This window comes from Argentina anserina, chromosome 7 (genome assembly GCF_933775445.1).
Source record: "Argentina anserina chromosome 7, drPotAnse1.1, whole genome shotgun sequence".
Lineage (NCBI taxonomy): Eukaryota > Viridiplantae > Streptophyta > Magnoliopsida > Rosales > Rosaceae > Argentina > Argentina anserina.
Genome location: NC_065878.1, coordinates 1,174,756 through 1,202,280, shown reverse-complemented (window position 1 = coordinate 1,202,280; position 27,525 = coordinate 1,174,756). Strand labels below are relative to the sequence as shown.

Genomic DNA, 27,525 nt, shown 5'->3' with positions numbered 1-27,525 from the left:
AGAAAACAAAGAGTAGTGACTAACGGAAGACTTTCCTAGCACCTTGTGACTTCGGATTAAGGCACAATGGATCACGGTGTCAATGAAGATGGTAAGTTAATCTCATTTATTAAATTAACGATTAGTTGTTTTGCATATGATCTTTGGTTTTGTGCTCGTGTAATTTAATTTACATAAATAACACAGACGAAAGTAACACTCCGGTGATGATTCGAAGGTCAAACATGAAGTACAGTACAAGCATCCTACACTGTACAACTGGCAGTGAACATTCCACAGTTGCAAAGGTACAACTGTTCTGAGTTTTACCTCCCAAGTTTCCTCTTTTTATTTTCTTTCAGTTTTTATAATCCTCACACACAACAAAAGATATTTTCTTTTTCATTTTTCTTTTGTGAGGTGATCAGGAACTCAAATTATTGAGGATGATGATGACGTGTTGTGGGTTCTGTTCTTCTTCAGTTCTTCGTCTTCAACACATACATCTCCAACCACTGTCGGTGCTAGTTTGAGAGCTTTGTAGTTGCTCTGTCTCTTTCGTCCCTATTAAGCCATTTCCACTCGCTCTTTTTTATATTTATATATATATATATTTACAGCTGTACACAGACTCTCACACTTAATAGATTAAAAGAGAGAGAGGAAGAGATGCATTGTCGGCTTCAGTCAATCTCTTTAGGGATCACCTCTCTCTCTCTCTCTTTTTGGGTCTACTTCTTTGATCTCCGATCTTCAAGAAGTAGAATCTTTTCTGGGTTCGTGTCTGTTTGGGATCTGGTGGGATATTAGATCAATTGTAGGGGGTTCAATTGGGTTTCTGGGTTTGTATCAGAGATCGGCGTTTTAGATGACGTAAGGTATATTTCTTTGATTGATTCATCTCTATGTCTTATACTATGTGTGCTGTTCTTTCCTGGATTTCAGTAATCGTGCAATGTGTGGTTGTTGAGAAACACACGGAGTTTTCAAACTATGCACTCGCTTGGTTTCTCTAAAGTCCTTATTCATGTTGTTGAGTAGTAAAATCTAATTGATTGTTCAGGTGCTTTCACAGGATCTCAGGATATCGAAATGTGTGGATCTCATTGACATTTGCATACTATTCAAGAACCATTGTTCACATCTGAGCTTATAGGTGGTGGAAATGGAGTCGGAAGGAGAAACTGAGGTGAGTATCATACTGGTTCTAGTTGCCGTTTGTTTAATGTAAGTAACTATCACAACCAGCAGATTTTGTAATTAAGTTTTGGTTGTTGGTCATCACTGTCTCTATCAGATGTTATTACTATTACCATCATTTTCACTGATTGATCTTAATGTATAACTACTTAGGCAAAGCCGATGAAGAACGTGGGTGGTCAGGTCTGCCAGATCTGTGGGGATAATGTTGGGAAGACAACTGCTGGTGAACCATTCATTGCCTGCGACGTCTGCTCTTTTCCTGTTTGCAGGCCATGCTATGAGTATGAAAGGAAGGATGGAAATCAGTCTTGCCCCCAATGCAAAACCAGATACAAGAGGCACAAAGGTTAATCCCAAAATTGTCTGTTTTTCACCACTGATGTTTCAATTCTTTAGAACATATAAATACTTTAATCAAATTGAGTTGTTAGGATTCTTATTAGTGGGTTTGTGACTAATTATTTTGCTATTTTTCTGTGGTTAATTTCAGGAAGTCCTGCAATTCTTGGTGATAGAGAAGAGGATGGTGATGCTGATGATGGTGCTAGTCATTTCAACTATACCTCAGAAAATCAAAATGAGAAGCAAAAGATTGCAGAGCGTATGTTGAGCTGGCATATGACATATGGGCGAGGAGAGGATATTGGGGGTCCAAACTATGATAAAGAGGTTTCTCACAATCACATTCCTCTGCTTACTAATGGAACCGAGGTAGATCAGAACCTTTGGCAAGCTATATCCTATTTAAAACAATACTTGTACTGAATCTTCTATTTGGAAATCGCCAATATTCAGGTTTCTGGAGAACTGTCTGCTGCCTCACCAGGGCGCCTTTCCATGGCATCTCCGGGAGCTTCAATTGGTGGAAAGCGTGTCCATCCTCTTCCTTATTCATCAGATGTTAATCAATCACGTAATACTGTCCTTCTCTAATGTGTCATCATTTCTGTTTTTTTTTATGTGTTCCTGCCAATGCACATTTTGAGGTTGATAATTAAACTCTTCTTGCAGCTAATCTAAGGGTTGTGGATCCTGTGAGAGAATTTGGTTCTCCTGGGATAGGTAATGTAGCATGGAAAGAGAGAGTGGATGGATGGAAGATGAAGCAGGAAAAGAATACTATTACAATGAGCACTGGTCAAGCTACTTCAGAAAGAGGGGGTGGAGATATTGATGCCAGCACTGATGTGATTGTGGATGACTCTTTGTTGTGAGTGCCATTTGCTGTCGTAAAAGTTTTCTTGTCCATTAAGTTTTTGATTGAGCATGTTTTAATCTCTGGTTTAATAGTTTATTTTGATCAAGAATATTACATTTGATCTTTGCTTTTCTTGATTGCATTACATTACCTTTGCCAAGATGCTGGTCTGATAATAACTATCTGGGTTGATACTTGATAGTTTCCATGATGCTAAAACTTTGCAAAGTGTTCCTTGTTTCAGTTATACTAGTTTTTCTGGTACAGCCCTCAGAATAGCTGTAGTTGTGTGCATAGTGCTCTATGGCAGAACACATTATTAATCTCTCTAGAATTTGATCAACAACTTTTTCCCAACACTTTCATTTCTATGCTCTTTCTTTTAACAGGAATGATGAAGCAAGACAACCTCTGTCTAGAAAGGTCTCTATCCCATCATCTAGGATAAATCCTTACAGGATGGTCATTGTTCTGCGGCTGGTTATTCTCTGTATATTCTTGCACTATCGGATAACAAATCCTGTCCGCAATGCCTATGCTCTGTGGTTGATATCAGTCATTTGTGAGATCTGGTTCGCAATTTCTTGGATTCTCGATCAGTTTCCCAAGTGGCTGCCTGTAAATCGTGAAACATATCTCGACAGACTTTCTCTGAGGTAGGAAACTGTTGCATCTCATTTCTATGGCCAGTTATAACCAAGCAACTGATTTCAGCTTTAGATCTCATGTAGCAATACAACTATAACTTTGAAGCTTCTCCTTGTATATTGGAGCTTAATTTCTACACCATTTGAGTTACAGATATGACCGAGAAGGAGAACCATCACAATTAGCTGCTGTTGACATCTTTGTCAGTACTGTGGATCCACTGAAGGAGCCTCCTATGGTGACAGCAAATACTGTGTTATCTATTCTTGCAATGGACTATCCAGTTGACAAGATTTCTTGCTATGTTTCTGATGATGGAGCTGCAATGTTGACATTTGAAGCTCTCTCTGAAACTTCAGAATTTGCAAGGAAATGGGTCCCTTTCTGCAAGAAGTATGCTATAGAGCCTAGGGCGCCTGAATGGTACTTTTCACAAAAGATTGATTACCTGAAGGATAAAGTTCAACCATCATTTGTCAAGGACCGCAGAGCAATGAAGGTAGGTCACTAGCATTCAAGTTGAACAGCTTCCCTTTCACTCCTTTCCTTAAACTGACGTGCTCCTATTTGGTACTATTCCTTTCTTGTATCAGAGAGAATATGAAGAATTTAAAGTTCGTGTTAATGGGCTTGTTGCAAAGGCGACAAAAGTACCTGAAGAAGGATGGATCATGCAAGACGGTACTCCATGGCCTGGAAATAATACTAGAGACCATCCAGGAATGATCCAGGTGGCTACGACTTCACATTCGGGATTCTTATTTTGCAGTTTGCTATTTACTTACACCTTCTTCACTTTCTTTAACTTCATTGTTTCCTAAGACTGTATGTGCTTTGTCACTTTTAGGTCTTCTTGGGGCAAAGTGGAGGGCTTGATGCTGAGGGCAATGAACTGCCACGTTTAGTGTATGTTTCTCGTGAAAAGCGTCCAGGTTTCCAACATCACAAGAAGGCTGGTGCTATGAACGCACTTGTGAGTACTTTTTTCTTTAAAAGGTCAGTCCTCACATCATGTCTTGTTTCATCTCCATCTGATGAAGAATTCCCCTTTTGATGCAGGTGCGAGTATCTGCAGTCCTGACGAATGGACCTTTTTTGTTGAATCTTGATTGTGATCACTACATTAACAATAGCAAGGCCTTGAGGGAAGCAATGTGCTTTCTAATGGATCCCAACCTTGGAAAAAACGTGTGCTATGTTCAGTTTCCTCAGAGATTTGACGGCATTGATAGAAATGATCGTTATGCAAATCGAAATACTGTTTTCTTTGATGTAAGCTTTCTGACTCACATGATCACATAAAATGATAAAATAGATACTCGAAATATTGTAGATTTTTTCTTGATGATATTAGGGGTTTGTATAGCTTGATGTATGTTTACACATTTTCTTCCTTCTGTATTTCAGATTAACTTGAGAGGTTTAGATGGTATCCAAGGCCCAGTTTATGTGGGTACTGGATGTGTATTCAATAGAACAGCCTTGTACGGTTATGAACCTCCACTGAAGTCTAAGCATAAGAAAGCTGGAGTTCTATTCTCACTTTGTGGTGGATCACGAAAGAAGGGTTCAAAATCAGGTAAAAAGGGCTCAGACAAGAAGAAATCAAGTAAGCATGTGGATCCAACTGTGCCAATTTTCAGTCTAGAGGATATTGAAGAAGGGGTTGAAGGTAATGTATTAATTTTTGTTTTGTTTGATACTATTGTTTGGGCTGATTTAAGTGTCTTTGAATATCAGAACACGTATAGAAAAGCTGGCAGTTATTGCCGGGGTTATGTTTCTCTTTTAGCTTTTAATCTCATGTGCAACTTTTATAAATGAAGCATACTGAACCATATGTGAGAGTAACAACCATATGTAAACCTTTTGGATATAGCATTTTCCTATCAATGTCTATCTGTATGCTTGTATTCTTTGTTCCTTCCAGAAAGAATGTTGGACTGGTCTATCAGTTTTAGTTTACATATTCATATTTGCATCACTCAAACCCAAATGGTCATCTCATTTCTTTATTAGTGTGTACACAACGTGATCTGTATTCAATTTAGGTAGTCATAGTTGCAACATATCATGTCCACTAGGTAGCAAATTCCTATGCAGAATATATGCCTCTCTCTCTCTCTCTCTCTCATTATTAATTTGTTTGTTGGCACTCAACTCTTAATGTATCCATTTCCAAAATCAGGTACTGGATTTGATGACGAAAAGTCATTATTGATGTCCCAAATGAGCCTGGAGAAAAGGTTTGGTCAGTCTGCTGTTTTTGTTGCCTCGACACTTATGGAGAATGGTGGTGTTCCTCAATCTGCGACACCTGAAACTCTTCTTAAAGAAGCTATTCATGTTATCAGCTGTGGGTATGAAGACAAAAGTGACTGGGGACAAGAAGTAAGTTGTACTTCGTCTATCCCTTCATTACCTTTATATCCTTCTGTCCAATGCAATGAAAAAAATCTCCAAATTTACTTAAACTATATCTCTTTTAGAAACCATGTGGTGAATTTTTCATATAAGCTGCTGGATGAGAGAACTGAGTGAAATTTCAATATATTTAACTACCTTAGTTTTGGCTTTGAGTCTCATAGGCCTTGCAAAGTTGAGTTTTAATTCCACTTCACTTGTTAGACTGTTAAAGAGTAGCCACCCTATAGTTTGATGTTTGATAGGAAAAAAAGGACATCAATTTTGTTAAACTTCTGCCACTTTTCTTGGCTTCCGTTTATTCTTTCTCAGAATTTTTTGGGTCGCTAATTTGTTCTAATTATTGATGAACTTGTGTTCCATAAAGTAGGAGGAAGGCATCATAGACAGTTCTTACTGATTGCTTCATTTGCTTTTGTATTCACATGGTTTGTCTGTTTATTCTGAATGTTGTTTGGTAAAGTTTCAGTTAACAGAGTTTTCTTCTATATTTACTGTTTCTCTCTCTTATTCTTGTTCTAAGAGCAAACATTATTTTGCAGATTGGATGGATTTATGGTTCTGTCACAGAGGATATTCTTACAGGATTCAAGATGCATGCCCGTGGGTGGAGGTCAATTTACTGCATGCCTAAGCGCCCAGCCTTTAAAGGGTCTGCTCCCATAAATCTTTCAGATCGTCTAAACCAAGTGCTTAGATGGGCTTTGGGTTCTGTGGAAATTCTTCTTAGTCGGCATTGTCCCATCTGGTATGGGTATAGTGGAAGGCTAAAATGGCTGGAGAGATTTGCATATGTGAACACTACCATTTACCCAATTACTGCTCTACCTCTTCTTGCATACTGTACGTTGCCGGCTGTCTGTCTTCTTACCAACAAATTCATCATTCCACAGGTTTGTCTTTTTCCAATATCTGCCATGTACTCTGTGTTCCTCCTTCCCTAAAATTTCAACATGCCAGTCCCCTATTTGTTAGAAAGAAAAAGAGCAATGCTAGCTTTTCTGTAGCCATATACTGCTGTTTCAAGACTAGATAAAATAGATTCTGAATGTAGGAAATGATGACCCTATCTGGACCTTACAGCAAAGTCCATCTGTGTGTAGTCTGAATATATATATTAGAAACGGTGTACTGAATTGCTCATTTTGGTTGCAGATTAGCAACATTGCAAGTATATGGTTCATCTCCCTCTTTCTTTCCATCTTTGCAACTGGTATCCTAGAGATGAGATGGAGTGGTGTTGGAATTGATGAGTGGTGGAGAAATGAACAATTTTGGGTTATCGGTGGTGTTTCAGCCCATCTTTTTGCTGTCGTCCAGGGTCTCCTGAAAGTACTTGCAGGTATTGACACCAACTTTACTGTCACCTCCAAGGCATCAGATGAAGATGGAGACTTTGCCGAACTCTACATGTTTAAATGGACAACCCTTCTCATCCCCCCAACAACTCTCCTCATCATAAACTTGGTGGGAGTGGTTGCTGGTATATCGTATGCAGTAAACAGTGGTTACCAGTCATGGGGTCCCCTCTTTGGTAAGCTTTTCTTTGCCTTCTGGGTGATTGTCCATTTGTATCCCTTCCTCAAAGGTCTTATGGGACGTCAGAACCGTACACCCACCATTGTTGTCGTGTGGTCGATTCTCCTGGCTTCAATTTTCTCTTTGTTGTGGGTGAGGGTTGATCCATTTACCACAAGAGTCACTGGTCCAGATGTTGAGGTGTGTGGAATCAACTGCTAGACAGAAAGAATATGGCACTGTCTGAAAATTCATATTCATATTCATTTTGTTCGCCCTACTAAATCTGGAGATCTGGAGATCAAGAGGGGGAGCGAGTAAACTGTCTTATATTTTGTTCTGGTATTTTTTCTGCCAACTGGTTTGTCCATTTGAAGCACACTTTGTAGATGATATTTATTGATAGGAGGCGGGGCAAACAAAAAGAACTGTTGTACTTGTTTTGAAAATGTGAAGGCCATCTATGAAGGATATTAATTTAATTTATTATACATTCTATATTTCTCTAGCAATTCTGGTATATCTAATCTGCGGGAGCTTGGGTAAGGATGTCATGGGAGTTCCTTTAAATAATTTCATGCCTATGGTAGTTTTGCCGCTTCTTGCAACACTTGCCGTTGCTTATGAAGCTCTTTACAATGTAGCATTACCAAAGGCTCTTTACATTCTATATTTCAATGTTCTAGTACCGTAGCTGTGGTAATAGTCACAAACCACAAAGCCTTTCATATATTGCGCTGCTTTTGACTAACTATTTAGGCCTCATCTTGCAACCCTTTGGTTAAACTAGCCTCATCTTAAACTAATTTTCAACTCGCCCGCAATACTTGAGCTAAAGAGGATTTACATTCATGAGCATAGATTTAAGATTTTATTGTTGGATATAACCGGAGTTCACAGAGATTTATATTCTTGGATATCAAACCCATAAGTGGTAAGCATAGACAAAACCTAAATTTAGTTATTACGAAATCTACCTTTGGCATAGTTGCTAGTCCCACAAACTTATTATCAGTTCTAAATATCTCGATATATCCTTGAAATATTTTTGATATATCCCTGATATTAAGAAAATGATACGATATCCTATATATCATTTCAAGTTATCGGTCAACGCTAATTTCATAGTCAAAATCCGATATATCGGGTCAACCCAATTTTGACCCGATATTCATACTTTTTTTTAAATTTCAAATAAAAATGTCCTCATTCTACTTTTACGAGGAAAGAAAAAATGACTAAATCTAAAATCTAGACGTGATGCGCCTATTTCATTTTTTTCGAACATAAAAACTTTATATTCATGTTCAAAATGATTTTGAACGCCGATATCTTAATCAGGAAAGCCAAAAACATCATTAGGTGAAAGTCAAACCATTGTTTATCTACCTCAAATCTAACAAATCCTTATTTATACACTTCTTTTTATTATTTGAAACCATTGATGTAAATTTCATAAATATATTAAATTTAATTAAAAATAGTAAATAGAATAAATCCGATATATCCCCGATATATCATTTTACACCTTAACCGATACGATCTCGATAAACGATATTTAGACAATTGAACTTAATCAATTCTTGAGCCTCGTGTCCAAACTCCAAAGCAAAACTTGTTTCTAGTGGCGCTTGGCAGGGGTCCTTGCTTGATTAGATTGGAGTTTGGTTGGATTAATGCCTCATTTGATTTAAATCATGTTCTCTTTAACTTTGAATCTCAGTCTTCGTCGTTAATTTTGTTGTTGTTGTCTTTTGTTAAAGCAAGAAGCAAATCAAGGTTTGAGTTCGTATATCACTAAAATAGAGTGATTTCCGACTAATGGAAAATGAAATTGTAAGAAATTAGGAAAGAAAACTATTCTTTAACAGTTTAACTTGTATGAAATTGTTGAAAGAAAACTGTCTAAGGAAAGAAAGCTTATGATGATAATCCGAAATATCCTCATTACAAGTCTACTACCAAGCCAAGAAACATCCATAGTAGCCGTTGGACTAAGTAAGAGCTAACACATATGGAAGGCTCAGAGTACTTGTGAAATATGTGCAACTGTGGAAGAACAAATTGAATCACCCTGCTTGTACGTCTACTATTGCCATATTAAGAAAAATTTACCTTAAAATTGAAAAAAACTAGCCGTTGGAATTAAATTCTTTCTAAGAGCTAACAGATACGATAACACATATAGTTGTGAACTTTAAAAATTTAGACACAATCTACAGAAAATCTATGTAGGATTTCTCTTCTTCCAAAGATCAAAGCTGAGGAAATCTATTGGGGTTAAACGAGATCATGATTTATCCTCCTCTAGATTCTCGAGCTATGATTTCTGGTCGTTGTGCTGCTTGCAGGTATTTGAGAAGGAGATGCCCTTCAGATTGCATATTTGCTCCATACTTTCCACCAAATAATCCTCAAAGATTTGCTTCTGTTCATAGAATCTATGGTGCCAGTAATGTTGCAAGAATGCTGCAGGTAACATATACATATTTAGTACCATTTCAACTTACAATATATCCTAAACTATTTCTATTTGCAGTGGTTTCTAATTAAATTTCAAGTTTAGGCTTAACAAGGAGAAGATCCCAACCTAAAATATATGATCTAGGAAAAAAACCTACATTACAACAATGGTGGTACTCTTCAATATTATTATATTTCGGATTAACCTTAGTGGTAAATATCATTTAGCCCTGATCCTCAGTTATAAACAACAAACAATATAATTCTGAAATGTTAGCAGTATCTCTAATTTTGATTACTAACTTTTAAAAATTTTGTTTGTAATTATTCAGCAACTCCCATTTTATCTTCGGGCTCAAGCTGCGGACACTTTGTATTATGAGGCGGAACGCAGAATAGGGGATCCTATATACGGCTGTGTTGGGGTTATTTCTCGATTACATGAGAAAATATATGAAACAGAATGTGAATTAGCTAAGGCACGAACTGACATTGTCCTTAACTCTGATTCTATACATCAAGCTCAAGTTCAGCAGATTCATGAAGAAGTGGAAGACAACTCAAGCCTTTCGCATGAGCAAAGCAATGTTGGGCAGACTCACTTCGTTCTTCCTACTAATCAGTTTTATCTTTATGTCAAAAGAAAAAACTTGGTTTCATTTCAATAAAATTGAAAAAATCTGACTGAGCATGAACCAAAACCAGTGCATTAAACACACACACACCACATACTAATCACTGCATCATGAATTATTCAAAAGAGAATGAGTTCATACCTTTAGCTTGATTGATCGACATTGTTCCAAGTTGTGAAGTCAAGCAATCGATAACAGCAGCTGGGTTGATCTTTAGTTCACCTCTAGACTTAGATACCATTTATGGGGCAGTCAAACTGAATATCTTGTTGTAGAGGGAACATGTACCAACAATTCTATATATAGAGATCAACTCGTCATCAAGGGTCTCACATAAAGACATGACTTGATTCCTAAGTTTAACTCTAAGTAGGTTTTCTGATGCAATACCAACACAATTACCTTATTACATGTTGATTATGGATTCACTTACCTTTTAGGACTACATATACTTAATCCTAAAACAAACCAGCATGAACAAGAATTATATCTCCTACAATTTGATTTTTTTTCCAGATTAATACTTTACTAAATCATGATGATGAGTTCACTTTGGTTCTAACAATCTCCCACTTGAACAATCATTCTTTAACATGAAAAGTATTAACCAAATCACAGATCAATAGTAGCTGAAGTGCGCATGAGACATAAATTTATTCAAAATCCATTCATTCTGTCAGAACATACAAACAATTGCAGAACCAAGAAATAAGCATATTTAAGCAATATGTATGTTCTAGACTACTTGCAAAATCTGCACATTCCACATGAACATTAACTTAATGTATTGCAGTTAAATAACATATCACAGGCAATAAAAACAGTTATTTAACAGTAGTTCTTCTAAAGTGTTTTGACTATCAAAACCATAATGCAAATTCAAACTTGACACCAGTGGACATAAATTTGCTCACTTACTGAATATATGCATATAAAAACATCCACTTGACAAAATCATGAATTGATAAAACACAAAAGCAGAAAAATAACAGTACTGCTACTTAAGAATTTTTGCAAAATTCATCTCTATTGAAAAATAAAATACAGTACATAGCATGCAGTACTAAAGTCAAGAACTGGAACTAAAAATCAAAACAAAAATTTTCTTAGCTACCAAAAGCTCCCACTGAACTTACACATCCTCAAAACTTGACAGAACTCCAATATTTTTGCTATGCTCCTTAAAAGCTGCAACTGACAAGGCTTTAGTAAATGGATTTGCAAGTTGATCCTCAGTCTTGATATTGCATATTTCTAACTCTCCATGTTTAACTCTTTTCCGAATGCCATAATATTTCAGCTCAATATGTTTGGAACTATTTGACCTCTTGCTATTCTTATTGAAAAACACTGCAGTATCATTATCCCAGAAAACCTTAAGCTTTCTCTTTGCAAGGTCTGTCAAAATCCTAGTATCCAAAATAGAATTTCTGATCCATCGGCCTTAATAGACTCCCTCATATACTCCAATAATTTCAACTTGCATAGTAGACGTAGCTACTAGAGTTTGTTTCATCATTTCCAAGTAATGACTCCTGCTAACATGAACACATAAAGATGAAAAATTCCAAGCAAAATCTGAATCTGTATAACCAATTAACTCTAGCTTATTCACTCGTTTTATAAACCAACATATGACATTTGGTTCTCTGTAGGTATCCTAACACTTTCTTCCCAGCTGTCCAATGTTCAAAACCTAGATTAGATTGAAATCTAGACAACATGCCTACGACAAAAGATAAATCAGGCCTAGTACACACTTGTGCATACATTAGACTTCCCACTAGCCTAGCATATGGTACTAACTCCATTCTTTTCTTTTTTGTAAGATTTTAGGACACTGATTTTTACTAAGTTTATCTCCTTTAGAAATTGGTGCTTCGCCATTACCACATGTATCTATTCCAAACCTCCTAAGAATTTTGGAAATATAATTTTGCTGAGATAAACCCATCAGACCCCGCTTCCTATCTCTCTTAATTTCTATGCCTAAAACATAACAAGCTTCTCCTAAATCTTTCATGTGAAAATTCTTTAACAAAAAAGCCTTAGTGTCTTTCAGCAATTTCATGTTGCTACTAGCAAGAAGAATGTCATCAACATAGAGAATCAAAAAGATAAAGTTGTTATGTACTGCCTACTTGCTTTTTTAAGTCCATAAATAGCCTTTTTTTAATCTACATACCATGTTTTCTTTTCCAGGTCTATGAAACCCTCAGGCTGTGCCATATAAATGGTTTCCTCCAGCTCCCCATTAAGGAAAACTGTTTTCACATCCATCCGATGTAACTCCATGTCAAAATGAGCTATAAGGGCCATAATTATTCTAAAAGAATCTTTAGTTGAGACTGGTGAGAACGTCTCTGTAAAATCTATGCCTTTTTTTTTGAGTGAAACCCTTAGCTACAAGTCTGGCTTTGTGTCTCTCTATTTTTCCATTTGCATCCCTCTTGGTCTTAAACACCCACTTACATCCAATAGGCTTCTGAAACTGGCTTGGCTTAGCTAATTCCCACACATTGTTCTTATACATGGAATCTAACTCAGCATTCATAGCTTCTAACCAATTCTCTGCATCATCACTCTCTAAGGCTTGCTTGACTGTGAGGGGATCATTGTCATCAGACAATACATTCTCTAAATCATGTAGTAGTATAAATGTCTCCTCTTCCTCCATACTTTTTCCTCTTCACTCTCTGAGATTTTCTAGGGTCTGCAGCATCATCCTCAGCATCTTGTTGATTTTGTTGAGTCTCTGATCCAGTTTGTGAGTACTGAGGCTCAGGGTTTGAGATTTCTGGTGTCTTCAGTGCAACTAGAGAATTTTCTGTTTGGTTTTGAGGCTCAGGTTCTGATTGGTTTTGGTTGCTAAGCTCTAGGTTAGCATACTCAGCTACTGTATTTGGACTTACTAAATTTTTGGTAGGAGACTTATCCTGAGTAACTGTAGTTGCAGTTACATCCATCCCATCAGTATCTTCAGTTTCCTCAAAATCTGAGGTTAAATCCTCAAAAACTGTATTGAAAACACCCTCACTTATAAACTTAACTTGATGTGTTTCAAACACTTTAGGTGAATGATGAGCTGAACATAATTTACAACCCTTATATTTCTCACAATAATCAATAAAATTATAGCTAACAGATTTTGGATCTAATTTACTCAAATTCGGATTATAAATCAGAACCTGAGCTTTACAACCCCAAACATGGCAGTGATGTAAGCTTGGTTGCTAATCCATAACTCATAAGCAGTTTTATTTTTTTCTATGGACTTGCTAGGGGATCTATTGCAAAGATAATTTGCAGTTCTCAATGCTTCTCCCCATAAATATTTTGGCAAACCAGAAGTACACATCATGCTCCGAACCATGTTTAACAAGGTTCTATTTTTCCTCTATGCTACCCCTTTTTGTTGAGGATTATGAGGTGTAGAATATTGAGCTGTAATGCCTAATTCCTGTAAGTATAGTGCAAATGGACCATTATGTTGTCCCTGCTAAGTGTATCTACCATAAAACTCTCCCCCTATCATATTTACAGTCATAATTTTCTTTCCCAGCTAATGTTCAACCTCAGCTTTGAAAATTTTAAAAGCTTCAAGTGAATGTGACTTAGTTGATAGTAAATAAATATAGCAGTACCGAGAGAAATCATCAATGAAAGTTATGAAGTAGACATTGCCACATATAGTTTGATGTCTAAGAGGACCACAAATATCAGTATGTATTAATTCGAGTAAGTTAGTTGTTATGTAAGCAATTTTTCTGGTTAAGTTTGTGATTTTTCCTTTACAACACTCAAAACAATCTCTTAAATCACTAAAGTCTAACTGAGGTAGAGTTTTGTTCTTAACTAGTATCAGCAACTTTTCTTTAGAAATATGACCTAGTCTTCTATGCCACAAATTGGCTGATTTTTCATTATACAAGCTCCTCTTAACACCAATAGTGGTGTTAATACCTGCATTGTCATTTGTTTCAAAATTATTGTTATATTCTGTATTTTCAACAAGCAAGACTTCTTGCTGAGCTAAACAACAATTCAATTTCATATAATCATTCTCAATGACACCAGTACCAAAAGTTGGAACACTTGGAGTCAAGAAATTTACAAAATCTTTAAAATCGTATTCCATGAGAATCAATCCAAAAACCACAACCAAGTTTAACCAAACGACTAACAAACAGTAAATTCCTCTTAATAGAGGGTACATAGAAGACATTATCTAAAAATAAAAAGTTACGAAATCCTAAGTCCAATTTGAGAGTGCCTACAATCTTCACAGCTACACGCATTCCATTGCCAACACAGACGTTGGCATCCTCATTCTTTGGTTTTCTCTTCTTTATGAACCCATGCAAAGAGTTTGTAATGTGTAAGGGACTTCCTGAATCTAACCAATAATTATGAGGTGCTATGTTAACAAAATTAACTTATACAGAAAAAGTATTTATCAGATTAAGATAATTAATCATACCTTTTTTCTCTAACCAAGCCTTAAATCCGGAGCAGTGTTTCTTCATATGTCCTACCTTTTTACAAAAGTAGCATTTGAACCTGAAGGGCTTGTTGGTTTTGGTTCCTGAAGTGCTAGTGGAAGAAGTTGAAGGCTTTCCTATGGTTTTGTTGACCTTAAGCTTATTATTTTTCCAATTATTCTTCTTTTGCACCAAGTTGACAGTTGTTGTAGGCTGCTTCTCAATCCTCATCCTATTCTCCTCTACAGTGCAGATGGAAATAAGATCATCCAGTGACCAGCTCTCCTTTTGTGCATTATAACTGGTTTTGAGTACACTAATGTTGGGTGGAAAGGTTTCTAAAGCATGATGAACTAATTGATCATCTTTAACTCCTAGACCTAGCTCTTTGAGCCTAAATTTCAGCTCAGTGAGCTTCATAATATGGTTCATGACACCTCCAATACCGTTGTACTTGAGCTCGTTGTACTCATTTCCGATATGAGCAGCTTCAGTCTTATTGCTCTCCTTGTACTTTACCTCAATGTTCTCCATGAAGTCACGAGCAAGAACTGATTCTTCTATACTTCCTCTAACTATAAAACTTAGAGAGTTTCTTATTAGTGTTTTGGCTCTATGGTTTGACAAATACCATTTTTCGTTGTAGGTTCTATCCTCAAGTGTGTTATTGACATCAGTGGGCAAGGGTAGAGGAGCATGGAGATAAAAATCCATGTTTTCATAAGACATCATATACAACTCTAGGGAATCTTTCCAAGACTTATAATTAGATCCAGTGAGCATCTGGATATTGTTCACGTTAAAGTAAGTGATTCCTAAGGAGCAGACAAAAGAAAACATAAGTTTTGACAATTCATGAAAAATTTTGCAAAAACAGTTTTCAAGTATGTGAAAATTTCTTAAGCAGTTCATGTTTTCACACTTTCATACAGAAACCAATACAAGCAAACACCCCAAAAATACTGAAGTTGACATCAAGCATCACTTTTATAGTAGAAGACATGATATCCTTGAGTTTCTGAATCATCAGACCATAACTAGTGAATCCAATTTATACTAAAACAATCAACATCTTTATGACAGTAAAAGAGTTTTAGTAACCGGATTTGAATCCAAAGTCGTGTATGATGTTGCTCTTTAACTTTAAACTATATTCAAAACTTCTTTGGAAGACAATAGGTGCATAGCTTAAAATCAAACAACACAAGTTTTGGTCCAATTTTAATTCACTTGAGGAAATTGCTTTGTGCAACATTCAATTTTAGATTAAAATTGCAGACCACTGAAAATTTTATGATTATCTTCTTTATTATTCTTCATTAGTAAGTTATTCAATTATTGAACAAGCCATTCCTTAATTCAGGGAGATACTAAAACATATCATGAATAATCACACAATCACACAAGCATCAATTCAGAAAACTTATGATCTAACATGCATTGCCACAAACAATAACATGCACAAACTTGCTGAATTGAAATTTCATCCGGTCCAAGATCTTCCTAACTTAGGTGCATGTAGGGAATGCTTCTAGAGTTCTTTAGTTTTCCAGAAAAACCAAAACATGCTCATAATCGAAGAAAACGAAATTGAAACAACAAACCTTAATTCCAGCAAGCATAATTATCTAGAACGCGGAAGCAAAACCAAAACGATTTACCCATTTAAAACTGCAGCGTTAGAGTGTGGATTTCCATAAGGATCGCAAGATCTCCTGCACCACCGAGCCCAGAACTGAAGAATCCTAAAGCCCCAAATTGGATATGACCGTTTAGAAAAACGGTCTGTTCGATTTAGTTGCTGGAGCGGGTTTGGGCCGGTGTGGCTGCGGGTTATTTAACACGTATATGTTTTCTTGACTTGGAAAATTTTACCGATTTAACTTAAGTAAAAATAAAAATTTGAATTTTTACAGTTTGCAAAAACAAAGAACAGAAGAAACCTAGAAAAAATCCCAAATCATGTTTTGATTAGTTTCTGAAAAGATTTGTGCTTGCACTTGGGCAATCTCTGATACCATGAAAAAATCTGAATGATCATGAACCAAACTAGTGCATTAAACACAAACACACCGCATACTAATCACTGTATCATGAATTATTCATAAGAGAATGAGTTCATACCTTCAACTTGATTGATTGACATTGTTCCAAGTTGTGAAGTCAAGCAATCGATAACAACAGCTGTGTTGATCTTCTGCTCACCTCTAGACTTAGATACCATCTATGGGGCAGGCAAACTGAATATCTTGTTGTAGAGGGAACAAGGACCAACAATCCTATATATAGAAATCAACTCGTCATCAAGGGTCTCACATAAAGACATGACTTGATTCCTAAGTTTAACTCTAATTAGGTTTTCTGATGCAATACCAACACAATTACCTTATTACATGTTGGTTATGGATTCACTTACCTTTTAGGACTACATATACTTAATCCTAAAACAAACCAGCATGAACAAGAATTATATTTCCTACAATTTGATTCTTGTTCAGCTTATTACTTTACTGAATCATGATGACGAGTTCACTTTGGTTCTAACAAAAACAAGTTCGTCTGTTGACTGTTAAATAATAGAGTTATCAACCATTCAACCCAAATGTATTCTTTTACCTTGCATGTTCTCCATTTCAACATTTATGGATAAAGAAAATCTACGAAGTGAAAGGATAGAATGAATTGGGGTGGATTTGTGAATGAAAACTTTTCATTTAAGCATTTCAACATTTCAGTACAATATGCTATACTCACATTCAATAAAATGGTAAATTATTATAATCGTAAATCACTACATATATGGTTATGGAAAAAATATTCTAAGAATTTCATACGTAAAGATGCAGCTTTGAGGTGGAGATAACAAGTAAATAAGGAAATAAATAGAGAGATGATCAAGACTCGAGGAGATCGAAGGTTTTCATAAGCTCTAATTCGCTAGAGATCAAGAGATGCAATTAGAGCTATTGTGCTAGCAGCCTTCTAGCCAAATAACGGAAATATCTAAGTGGGTGTACACCAAGAGATGTCGGTTGCTCGAGTGGGCTTAAATGTTGGGGAGAATCCAACAAAATAGTACTTCAACTATTGTTCATTCTAACTTTCAGTACCTAACATTTGGAAACTATCGCATTGGTACCTCAAGTTTCTGTTTCAGCTTAATTTTAGTTCATTCCCATCAATTAACACCGTTAGTAGTTTTATTTCCACCAATTTTCAGAAGCATTTTTGTCACTTAATTTCCCATTGATTTCAATTTTTATTTCCCTCCAACTTTAACTTCTATTTTCCGCCATGTGAGATTTTGGCGCTAAAATTGGTGAAAGTACATGATGGGTAATTATGTCAATTCTAGCCCATATCCCTTTCGTATAAAACCTAAATGAAACTAATAGCCTCTCACTTTACCCTTTTCAGTAGTGCTTAGAAAATTTTAGATCAAAATATGAGAGAGCTTCTCTGTAACTTGAGTTGAGTCAAAATTATCTTACTCAGAATTAGCTTTCGACTAAGATAGTGAGATCCATTGACCATGGACATGGCCAGGTGAGGAAATTTTTCCCTTTCAGTGCCTTTAATTTGTTATCTTTTAGGGTTTGTGGTCTTGTATAATATTGGTTGTTTATGGGTACAAGGTTTTTGTTTGAAGCTTTGTCAATTGTAGTATTATTTTGTCTTGACCTGCCATTCTCCACATGGATATCGAATTGAATTGGGTCTTGGGTTGGTGGTCACACTAAATTAGGGTTCTTGCAAGTATGTTGATTATGAGCAGATAATGACATTAAAATAGAAGTGATTGAGATGAAAAACATTGGAGAGAAATGAAAGATGAAATCAGAGAAAAATGAAATGACAAAAATACCCTTAAAAATTAGTGTGAGATGAAGTCATGACGGTGTTAATTAATGTTAAAAGCTCAATTATAAATACAATTTATCTATATTTTTATAACCCAAAATCCCAAACAGGGCTTGCTAACCTAAAAATGGGCGTAAAGTTATGAGTAGATCCTTGTATCATATATTAATTCAAAATTGAATAATATAATTAAGAGATAAAAATATAAAGCAAAAATAAAAACATAAAAAAATTATTTTCTTTTCCAGATAACTCTCATGTGTTTGTAACTACCCCACTATCTTCTGTCATTATGTACTATTTCCTAATTATTCTAGAAAAAAAATTAAGGTGTGTGTTGTTCTAGTAGTAATAGAAAATGTGTGTGAATAGCATACTAGGGTGTGTTATAGCATTACCCTAAAAGTAAATCTACAATTACAATCCAACGATTTGAACTAATTCAGTCTCAAGTAGTCCCTAACTTTCAAACTCTTAACTTCAATAACAATACTCTCTACCTCCCATCTCTTTCTCTCTTGATCGGAAACCCTAAGAGGCGGCCTTCTTCATAAAAATCAATCTCTTCATCTGGCATCTAGGACTCGATGTGCTTAAAGGCTGCTATGTATTTGCTTTTTGTGGTTTTGATCGATGACACTACATTGTGCTTCATCTCTTGTGATGGTGTGTTGGGGTCTTAATTTAGGTGGTGGTGACGACACCATGGTGCCGGTGTTATCACAAGCGAGGGTGGCGAGGTTCTGACTATGCCTGCTGCTTGTTATGAAGTGGTGATGATACAGGACGTGACGACCATGTCTATTTGCCCAAGGAGATGACAGTGGTCTAGGTATGTCAACGATTAGTTCTAAGGTTCGAAGTGTTTGTTGGGCCGAATCGGCTAGTTTTATTATTTCCTTTATGTTCTACTATTTTGAAGAATTTATAATGAGCTTGGGTTAGCGTAGGCGTATTTCAAATGCTAAATGAGCGAAGAATAGACATTTGTTATGTACCTATTTTGAGTTTGTTAAAGCCTCTTAATATAAAAATGGCTATTACATTGGATATAAAAATTTGAATGCCAAACGGAGGGGTAATGGCTATTACAACATTTTCCGGATCAATATAAAAATTGATATGATAATAAATAGTACTTTTCTATAATTATTGACGCATTGTCAAATACATTGGATCACGTTATATACACTAGTCTTTCTACCCACACCTACACGCATGTAAAAGCTCATAATTTTTTCTATACTCTCCCACACAATCTTGTGGGGTGGTTTTGATCTTAGTTTTATGTCTAAATTATGATATTATTCTTTATATATTAGGTTCAGTGGAAATTAATATTCTAGATTTTTTTTAGTTCACAAATTTAACCATTATAATCTCATTCTTGTTTTATTAATAGAAGATCTTGTCACATTGGCTGAAATTTTGAAGAAATGATATACACAATATTATCTAAATACTAGACGATGGAAATGAGGAAATTCGATCAAAAAATTGTAAAAAAATAGAAATCCACAACAAAACTATTGGGGGCGGACCTCCTTAGCTAAGAAAAATCCTATATATATATATAAATGTTATAAATATAATTATTAGTGTGGCTATCCACATAATAGTTTAAGACACTTTCACTAGTGTGTAGTGTAACACCAATGATACTTGTGAGTGTCATACAAACTTCTTAGCTTCTGAGCACCAAGTAAGTTTACTTGTGTGTATTCACCAAGTTACTTGTAAGTGATCATCAAGTAATTGTGAGTGATCACCAAGTAACTACAAGAGGTCACCAAGTCTTGTATCCCTATATAAAGGGAATAGTGAAGAATGAAAGAACACACTACATTTCCCTCATCTATTCTCACTTCATGTTCTCTACTCTCTAGTTATCAAGCTCTCTTATACCCATTTTTTTCTCAATCAAATAAGTAAATTTCTTTCTCTATTTTATAAGAATAAACTAATAATCACGCAAACAATGAGCAGCCTGCAATACTATACATTATTTTTTGGACTTCCGAAAACTGACTTAACTTGCTTACAGTTTTAAGCTCGATTCCAACGTCAACGTTACACAAGCTCATGCTTGTTTTATTTTATTTTATATTTTATTAAAGCTCATGCGTTGTTAGATACCTCATTTTCCTAAATTCCATGGTATATGACTATATGATATCAAAGTTATCAACAATTTAGTTTTATGTGTCTAAGTAAGATTAAGACTTTAATATATAGGTGGCACCGATGACCCTATCCATACAAGGACCATAATCCAAGTTTCAGATAACAGTTGATCGAGCTTAGGGCTGGACTGAGTGGACTCGGTGCCAACGGTTCGATTTATGCGCAATAACCGAAAACCGAAACCGAATTCTCGGTTTCATATTTTTTAAAACCGAAACTGAAAAATATATATAGAAACTGCGGTTTCGGTTAACCTATAATTCGGTTCGGTTTCATTCCGGTTACAAAACCTAATATCCTTATTGACATTTCGTACTTGACTAATGAAAATAAAAAGATTAAAATTGAATGAGTAAGGTACAAGTTCAATACTTCAATTAAGTTACATTCACTAAATGAATAATCAAGAACTCAAATATTAAGTAAACAAAGACATTGTATTTCGTTGAAACACAAGTTAACTAAAATACACATTAAACCTCATGAGCTTCATCATTAGACGTCCAGACTTGTCTTAACATGAGGGCTAGTTGACAAAACTCTCAAGCATTACATTAGATCTATGCATGCATGATTGTATACATACAAAAATCAAAATAACATATATTTGCATGCATATATTTATTACTAAATATATTCTTTGCATAAGCACCCGATTATGTTCACCAAATACAAGTTATAACCTTAACTCCAAATTCTCGGTTCGGTTCGGTTTTCATCGGTTTTCTGAAAGCATATAACCAATAACCGACACGAACCGCTCGGTTCGGTTCAGTATCCGGCACCGACACTATGATTACGTCCGGTTTCGGTTTCTCAGTTTCGGTGCGGTTCAGTTATGTCCGGTTTCGGTTTTTTCGGTGTCATAAAATCCAGCCCTAATTGAGCTGACGGCGATGAAGCATCACGTGATGGACCTAAGTACATGAGAGAGTGGTCCATCCTACTCCTGCATGCATGCACCACGCAGGGGCGGACCTAAGTACATGAGAGAGTGGACTCAAGTTCACCCGGATTTGTGGTGATAAAAAAAACCAGCTATTGGACTTAAAAAAATAAAATATACTCATACTTAACGTACTGTTAATTTGCTATACCTTTGTTGTTCTAATTCATTTCTGCTATTTCTATTTATTTCTAGTTTTCTCTTTCTTAAATCATATAAAAAATTTAAGAACTCCCATATATTGAATTTGAAATGCAAAGAAAATTTTGTTGGGTTTTCTAACTTGTCCTTGATGTTCAAATATTCTTCAACTTTTATATTTAAGGACGCATTCCTATTATTTGAAGTTCATATATTTAATATGGTTATAAACTTATAATTGAGAAAACAAATTTGACATTCGGCTAAAATTCAAGTACACCCCTATTCAGATCCTAGGTCCGCCACTACGTGTACCCCTCCAACGCAATCATCATCTCCTTCGCAACCCTTCTCCACACCATAGCCCGCCGCGTGTCCCGAAACCCTAGTATCACATTCCCATTTTCCTACACGTCGCACGTCCACTGATTCCTTAAAAAAGCCAAGAAGAGCAACTGAGACTTCCCAGTTTGAGCGCGCAGTTGTTCGGCGTGAGAAAAAGAAACAAGTGTTTGTTGTTTCCTTGGAAAAAGGAAGAAGAAGAAGAAGAAGAAGAAGGGAAGGAAAGTGATGGTGGCAGTGACTATGGCAAGGACAACGGCCACTATGGAGGAACCCATTCTGTCGGGGCTGGACCGCCTCGACATCATGCTTCGGCAGCTGGAGGAAATTAAGAGGTGCAATCACATCCATCAATCCTCACACTCGGCAAAATTCTCTTGTGAATCCACACCGTCCAGTGGAACCCTAACCAGCGATTATGCGCAGGTATGGTCGACGGCGTTGTCCGCCGACCACTTCTCTCCCAAGAGCCTAGAGAAGCACTGCTGTCCAATTCAGAACGTGATGATGGAGACAGGTGCCAAGGGGACGCTGATTGAGAGGCTAGATCATGTGGAGGTTGTTTTACAATAATTGGAGCATGCATGTTTTCTTTTTGGTGCATGGAATTACCCCATTCATACAGCATACAAGATTCAAATGTACGAACATAAAACATCCTGAATTTGGTGATCTTGTGTAGCCAATTAGCACGCAACTCCCTTATATGATCTATCCTAGCAATACCAAAACACAATAAAGATAATTGCTAATTTTACTTGATAATCATTTTCAAGAAAAAATGAAAAATCTTACTTGATCTTGAAAAATGAAAAATCTTACTTAATAATCAGAGTATGCGCAACAGAATGGGCTATGATGAATGGGCATTCATAGCTTTATGTCACGAGCTTACTTCTTTCGCTATGCAACTCGTGCGGCCTTAGCAACTCCCTTATGCTAAGTCAGCCTTACTCTTGCAAACGCCCTGCTAGAACAATTGAAAGGCAACATAATATTTTGAAAGAGAACTTATATTGAATAAGAGAACTTACAAGTTTACTTGATAGCTTGCTTGCTAGATTGCTTGATGATCCAAATGAGAGGGGTGCCTTGCTATTTATAGGCCTCCTCATCCTACTTTACAAGTTCTAGATATTTCTAGGACTAAGTACATGGTAGAGAATTCTAGAGAACTCTACATAAGTCTATACAACTCTACATGCTTCTAAGATGGTCCTTGAGTGTTCTAAAGAACTCTAGAGTGGTCTAGTTCCACTAGCCTCTCCAAGGTTCTAGAGAAGTCCGGAAATGTCTCAAGGCTTCTTGAGACTTCCACCATCTTCTAGGGTCTTCTATGACCTTCCAAGGAGTTCCGCCATATTCCGGAATCGTCTAGAATGCTCAAGGTAAAATTTGGCTTAACTTTGGCGGGATGTGACATTCTCCCCCACCAAATACCGCGATGCCCTCATCGCGCTTCATTGTATTGCTGGATTTTGTCCTTGAACTGCCAAAGCGTATCCTCGGACTCCCAGCTTGCTTCCGTATCGGGCATGCCTCTCCATTTGATGAGGTACTCTTTGTAACTTGGTATGCCTCGACGTCGAATGACCCGATCTGCAAGTACTTCATCGACTTCCTTATCGAAGTTGGTGATAACTGCCGTAGGTGCCCGATGCAATATTCCCCTGGATGGGTCTTCCTCGTCCTCATTGTATGGCTTCAACATGCTCACGTGGAAGACCAGATGTAACTTTAATTTGGGCGGGAGGTTGAGCTTGTATGAAACTTTGCATATGCGCTTGATAACTTCAAACGGCCCTTCATATCTGCGGATCAAGCCCTTGTGCACCTTTCTAAAGGCCTTGAAATGCTGCGGCAAGAGTTTCACAAGTACAAGGTCGCCTTCCTTGAACTCGACATGCCTCCTCTTCTTGTCCGCCCACTTCTTCATCTTCTTGGCAGCCTTGTGCAACGCCGCTCGGGCTAACTCCGCTTGCTCATGCTATGACTTGGCGAACTTGAATGCGGCTGGACTCTTCCCTTCATAATGAGTGGCAAGGGATAGAGGAGTAGTAGGCTGCTGTCCCAAAACAATCTCAAAAGGACTCTTGTTGGTGGCCTCACTTTGCTGCAGGTTATAGGAAAACTGCGCCACATCTAGAAGCTTGGCCCAATCCTTTTGATTGGCACTCACGTAGTGCCGTAAGTATAGCTCCAAGAGAGCATTAACGCGCTCCGTTTGACCGTCGCTTTGTGGATGGAAGCTTGTTGAAAAGTTCAAGTCTGACCCCAACATCTTGAATAGCTCCGTCCAAAATCTCCCCGTGAAGCGCGGGTCTCTGTCGCTGACAATGTTCTTTGGAACTCCCCAAAGCTTGACTACATTGCGTAGGAATAGCCTTGCTGTCTCCTCCGCAAAGCAGTCGGCTGATGCGGCCATGAAGGTTGCATACTTGCTAAATCTGTCCACCACCACAATGATGCTCCCAAACTGCTCGGACTTCGGCAGGCAAGTGATGAAGTCCATAGAGACACTCTCCCATGGTCTCTCGGGAATGGGCAAGGGGTCTAGCAAGCCCCCCGGCTGCTGCTGGACTACCTTGTCTTGTTGGCAAACTAGACAAGTCCGCACATACTCTTCGACCCCGTCCCGCATCCTTGGCCAATAATACATGGACTTTAATAAGGCAAGTGTGCGTTTCATACCTGGGTGGCCGGCCCATTTGGAATCGTGGCATTCCTTGGTTAGCTCCCTTCGTAAGCTGCCCCACTTTGGTACGTAGATGCGGCGGCCTCTCGTGTAGAGAAGGTCGTCGTCTAGCCAAAACCTCCGGGTTTTTCCTTCCTTCACTAAGGTGATGAGGCTTTGTGCTTGAGGGTCTACCCTTAGTCCCTCCTTGATCTTGCCTAGCAATGGGCTAGTGACTTGCGAAATGCTTGCAAATTCCGCCTTGCGGCTTAGTGCATCCGCGACCACGTTCGCCTTCCCGGGCTTGTACTCCATGGTGTAGTCAAACTCCGCCAAGAAGTCTTGCCACCTTGCTTGCTTTGGACTTAGCTTCTTTTGAGTTTGAAAGTAGCTTGTTGCTACATTGTCGGTCATGATCACGAACTTTGTCCCAAGCAAGTAATGTCGCCACACTCGAAGGCAATGGATGATGGCAGTCATCTCCTTCTCTTGCACGGTGTAGCGCCGCTCCGTGTCATTGAGCTTCCGACTCTCATAAGCAATTGGATGCCCCTCTTGCATGAGTACTCCGCCAATGGCAAAGTCGGAAGCATCGGTGTGCACCTCATATGGCTTGGAGTGATCCGGTAGGCTAAGTACGGGCTCCTCGCATATTGCCTTCTTCAAGTCTTCAAAGGCTTCTTGACACTTTGTTGTCCATTCCCATGCCTTGTTCTTCTTGAGAATGTCGGTTAATGGTGAAGCCCTCGCCGAGTATCCCTTGATAAAGCGACGATAATAGTTAACTAGCCCAAGAAAAGATCTTAAGTCATGTACCTTGGTGGGTGGTTCCCATTCTTGGATGGAATGCACCTTGCAATCCTCCATCATAAGCTTGCCGTCCTTGATCTTGTGCCCCAAGAACGACACCTCCGGCTTCGCGAATGAGCATTTCTCCATCTTGATGTATAGCTGGTTTTCCCTCAAAACCTTAAGCACTTCCCGCAAATGCTCCACATGCTCTCGCATGGTCTTGCTATACACCACTATGTCGTCCAAGTAGACGACCACAAACCGATCCAAGTAGAGGTGGAATAACTTGTTCATCAAGGTGCAAAAGGTTGCCGGTGCATTAGTTAGACCGAATGACATGACCAAAAATTTATAAGAACCATACCTTGTGATGCATGCGGTCTTCGGCTCATCTCCTTCCGCAATGCGCACTTGGTAGTACCCCGAGCGAAGGTCTAACTTGGAAAAATATCGTGCATGACCCAATTGATCAAAGAGATCGGCAATGAGAGGGATAGGGTACTTGTTCTTTACCGTGATCTTGTTGAGCGCCCTATAGTCGATGCACATGCGAAGAGATCCATCCTTCTTCTTTTGGAATAAGACCGGGGCACCGAATGGGGCTTTCGAAGGTCTAATGAACCCCGCGTCCAAAAGCTCCTTCAATTGCCTCCTTAGTTCCGCTAACTCCGGCGGCGCCATGCGGTATGCACCCATGGCGGGTGGTTTGGTCCCTGGTTCCAACTCGATTTCATGGTCGATCTCTCTCCTTGGGGGTAGTTTCTTGGGAAGCTCCGTGGGTGATACAACCTTGAACTCTTCAAGAACTGCTGCTACCTCCTTTGGCATGTCATCTTGTGGCCTTGGCTCCTCATCATCAAACTCACTAAGTATGGCCAAGTAGCTTTCCTCATCCCTCTTGATGCCTTTCTTGAATTGCAATGCCGACAACACCTTGGTGTCTTGTTTTGCCCTTCGGGTTGTTGGCACCACGCACGATCTTTCGCCATCCATTATGCATAGGCTATTGGCGAATGGCACCGGGAATGCCTTGACTTGATCATGGAATTCCAACCCCAAGACTACCTTGTAGTCATCCATCGGCACAATCGAGAAGTCTAAGCTTCCACTCCAAGCTCCCACGCTTGTCTTGACTCCTCGAGCCACTCCTTGTATTGGGCGGGCAGGTGAGTTTACCGCCTTAATGGAACCTCCTCCATTGTTGCCTTAAGTCCAAGTTTGCGCGCCTCTTCCACGGAAATGAAGTTGTGAGTTGCCCCCGTGTCGAGCATCGCCGTTGTTGGCTTCCCACATATGGTGATATCCGCGTAGAGCAAACCTTTGGCTTGGACCTTTGGTGTCGAGCGGATTGCATTTAGCACCTGCAAAGACCCCAAATGTGCACCTCCATTGCCACCCTCGGCTTTACCCTCATCTTGATGACTTCCTAGGAGTGCGCTTAAAGCTCTCCTTTGTGGGCAATGCCTCGCCCAATGCGGACCATCGCACAACAAGCACTTGTTGTCATTAGGCTTGTCCCAACTCCGCATGTCCCTTTGCTTGCCTTTATCCTTGAATCTTGCCGAGTAGCTCTCTCGGCGTGGCTCCTCCTTGCGTTGGGTTTTGTCTCCCACACCTTTGGCATAGTTGCTCTTCTTCTCCTTTGGCTTGGTGGACTCTCTTGGACTTGAGAAATCTACTAAGCCTTCGGCCACGGCAATGGCGCTAGCAAGGTCTTGCACTCCACGTCGCCTTAGCTCCGTCTTGGCCCATGATTGGAGACCATCCATGAAGTTGAAGAGAGCATCCTTGTCGGATAGGTCGGGAATCTCAAGCACCAAGTTAGTGAATTCTCTAACATAATCACGAATAGACCCGGTGTGCTTGAGCCTTCGCAAGCGAGCTCTTGCCTCATCCTCGGCATTCTCGGGATAAAATTGCTTCTTGAGCTCTTTAACAAAGTCATCAAAGGTAGAGATGGTGCACATACCTCTTTCGACATCTCCTCGCCTTCTCCTCCACCACAACATGGCGGTGTCGGTGAGATAAAGAGTCGC

The 27,525-nt window shown here is 38.3% G+C and overlaps 3 protein-coding genes across 5 annotated transcripts; all 3 read left to right on the top strand.

Moving 5' to 3' along the window:
* Positions 1 to 619: 619 nt before the first annotated feature.
* Positions 620 to 7,470, top strand: LOC126802441 (cellulose synthase A catalytic subunit 3 [UDP-forming]). 3 transcript variants are annotated; one of them, XM_050530071.1, is made up of 15 exons: positions 620 to 852; positions 1,043 to 1,168; positions 1,333 to 1,528; positions 1,673 to 1,893; positions 1,978 to 2,095; positions 2,194 to 2,392; positions 2,770 to 3,036; positions 3,182 to 3,527; positions 3,622 to 3,759; positions 3,876 to 4,001; positions 4,088 to 4,300; positions 4,436 to 4,700; positions 5,217 to 5,419; positions 5,995 to 6,345; positions 6,608 to 7,470. In XM_050530071.1, exons 2-15 carry the CDS (start codon positions 1,145 to 1,147, stop codon positions 7,190 to 7,192), a joined length of 3,252 nt encoding a protein of 1,083 aa, XP_050386028.1. In that variant the 5' UTR covers positions 620 to 852; positions 1,043 to 1,144; the 3' UTR covers positions 7,193 to 7,470. The 3 variants fall into 3 exon arrangements, with proteins under 3 accessions (XP_050386028.1, XP_050386029.1, XP_050386027.1); XM_050530072.1 differs by having other exon boundaries at positions 620 to 857; positions 1,055 to 1,168; XM_050530070.1 differs by having other exon boundaries at positions 621 to 857.
* Positions 7,471 to 9,292: 1,822 nt separating this feature from the next.
* LOC126802641 (LOB domain-containing protein 24-like) lies at positions 9,293 to 11,297 on the top strand. Its single transcript, XM_050530293.1, has 3 exons — positions 9,293 to 9,445; positions 9,766 to 9,927; positions 11,271 to 11,297. The coding sequence occupies exons 1-3, from the start codon at positions 9,293 to 9,295 to the stop codon at positions 11,295 to 11,297; spliced, it is 342 nt and encodes a 113-aa protein (XP_050386250.1).
* A 10,969-nt stretch (positions 11,298 to 22,266) lies between these two features.
* On the top strand, positions 22,267 to 22,596 carry LOC126802640 (uncharacterized). Its single transcript, XM_050530292.1, has one exon. It carries the CDS (start codon positions 22,267 to 22,269, stop codon positions 22,594 to 22,596), a length of 330 nt encoding a protein of 109 aa, XP_050386249.1.
* The last annotated feature ends 4,929 nt before the right edge of the window (positions 22,597 to 27,525 follow it).

Excerpts from the sequence above, each read along its gene's own strand:
- LOC126802441 (XM_050530071.1), top strand. The coding sequence starts at position 1,145 with ATGGAGTCGGAAGGAGAAACTGAG. Across the intron at positions 4,002-4,087 it reads CTGGTGCTATGAACGCACTT|GTGCGAGTATCTGCAGTCCT; the intron begins GTGAGTACTTTT and ends CTTTTGATGCAG. Across the intron at positions 4,301-4,435 it reads GAAATACTGTTTTCTTTGAT|ATTAACTTGAGAGGTTTAGA; the intron begins GTAAGCTTTCTG and ends TCTGTATTTCAG.
- LOC126802641 (XM_050530293.1), top strand. The coding sequence starts at position 9,293 with ATGATTTCTGGTCGTTGTGCTGCTTGCAGGTATTTGAGAAGGAGATGC. Across the intron at positions 9,446-9,765 it reads ATGTTGCAAGAATGCTGCAG|CAACTCCCATTTTATCTTCG; the intron begins GTAACATATACA and ends GTAATTATTCAG. Across the intron at positions 9,928-11,270 it reads CTAAGGCACGAACTGACATT|GCTTTAGTAAATGGATTTGC; the intron begins GTCCTTAACTCT and ends GCAACTGACAAG.
- LOC126802640 (XM_050530292.1), top strand. The coding sequence starts at position 22,267 with ATGGCAAGGACAACGGCCACTATGGAGGAACCCATTCTGTCGGGGCTG.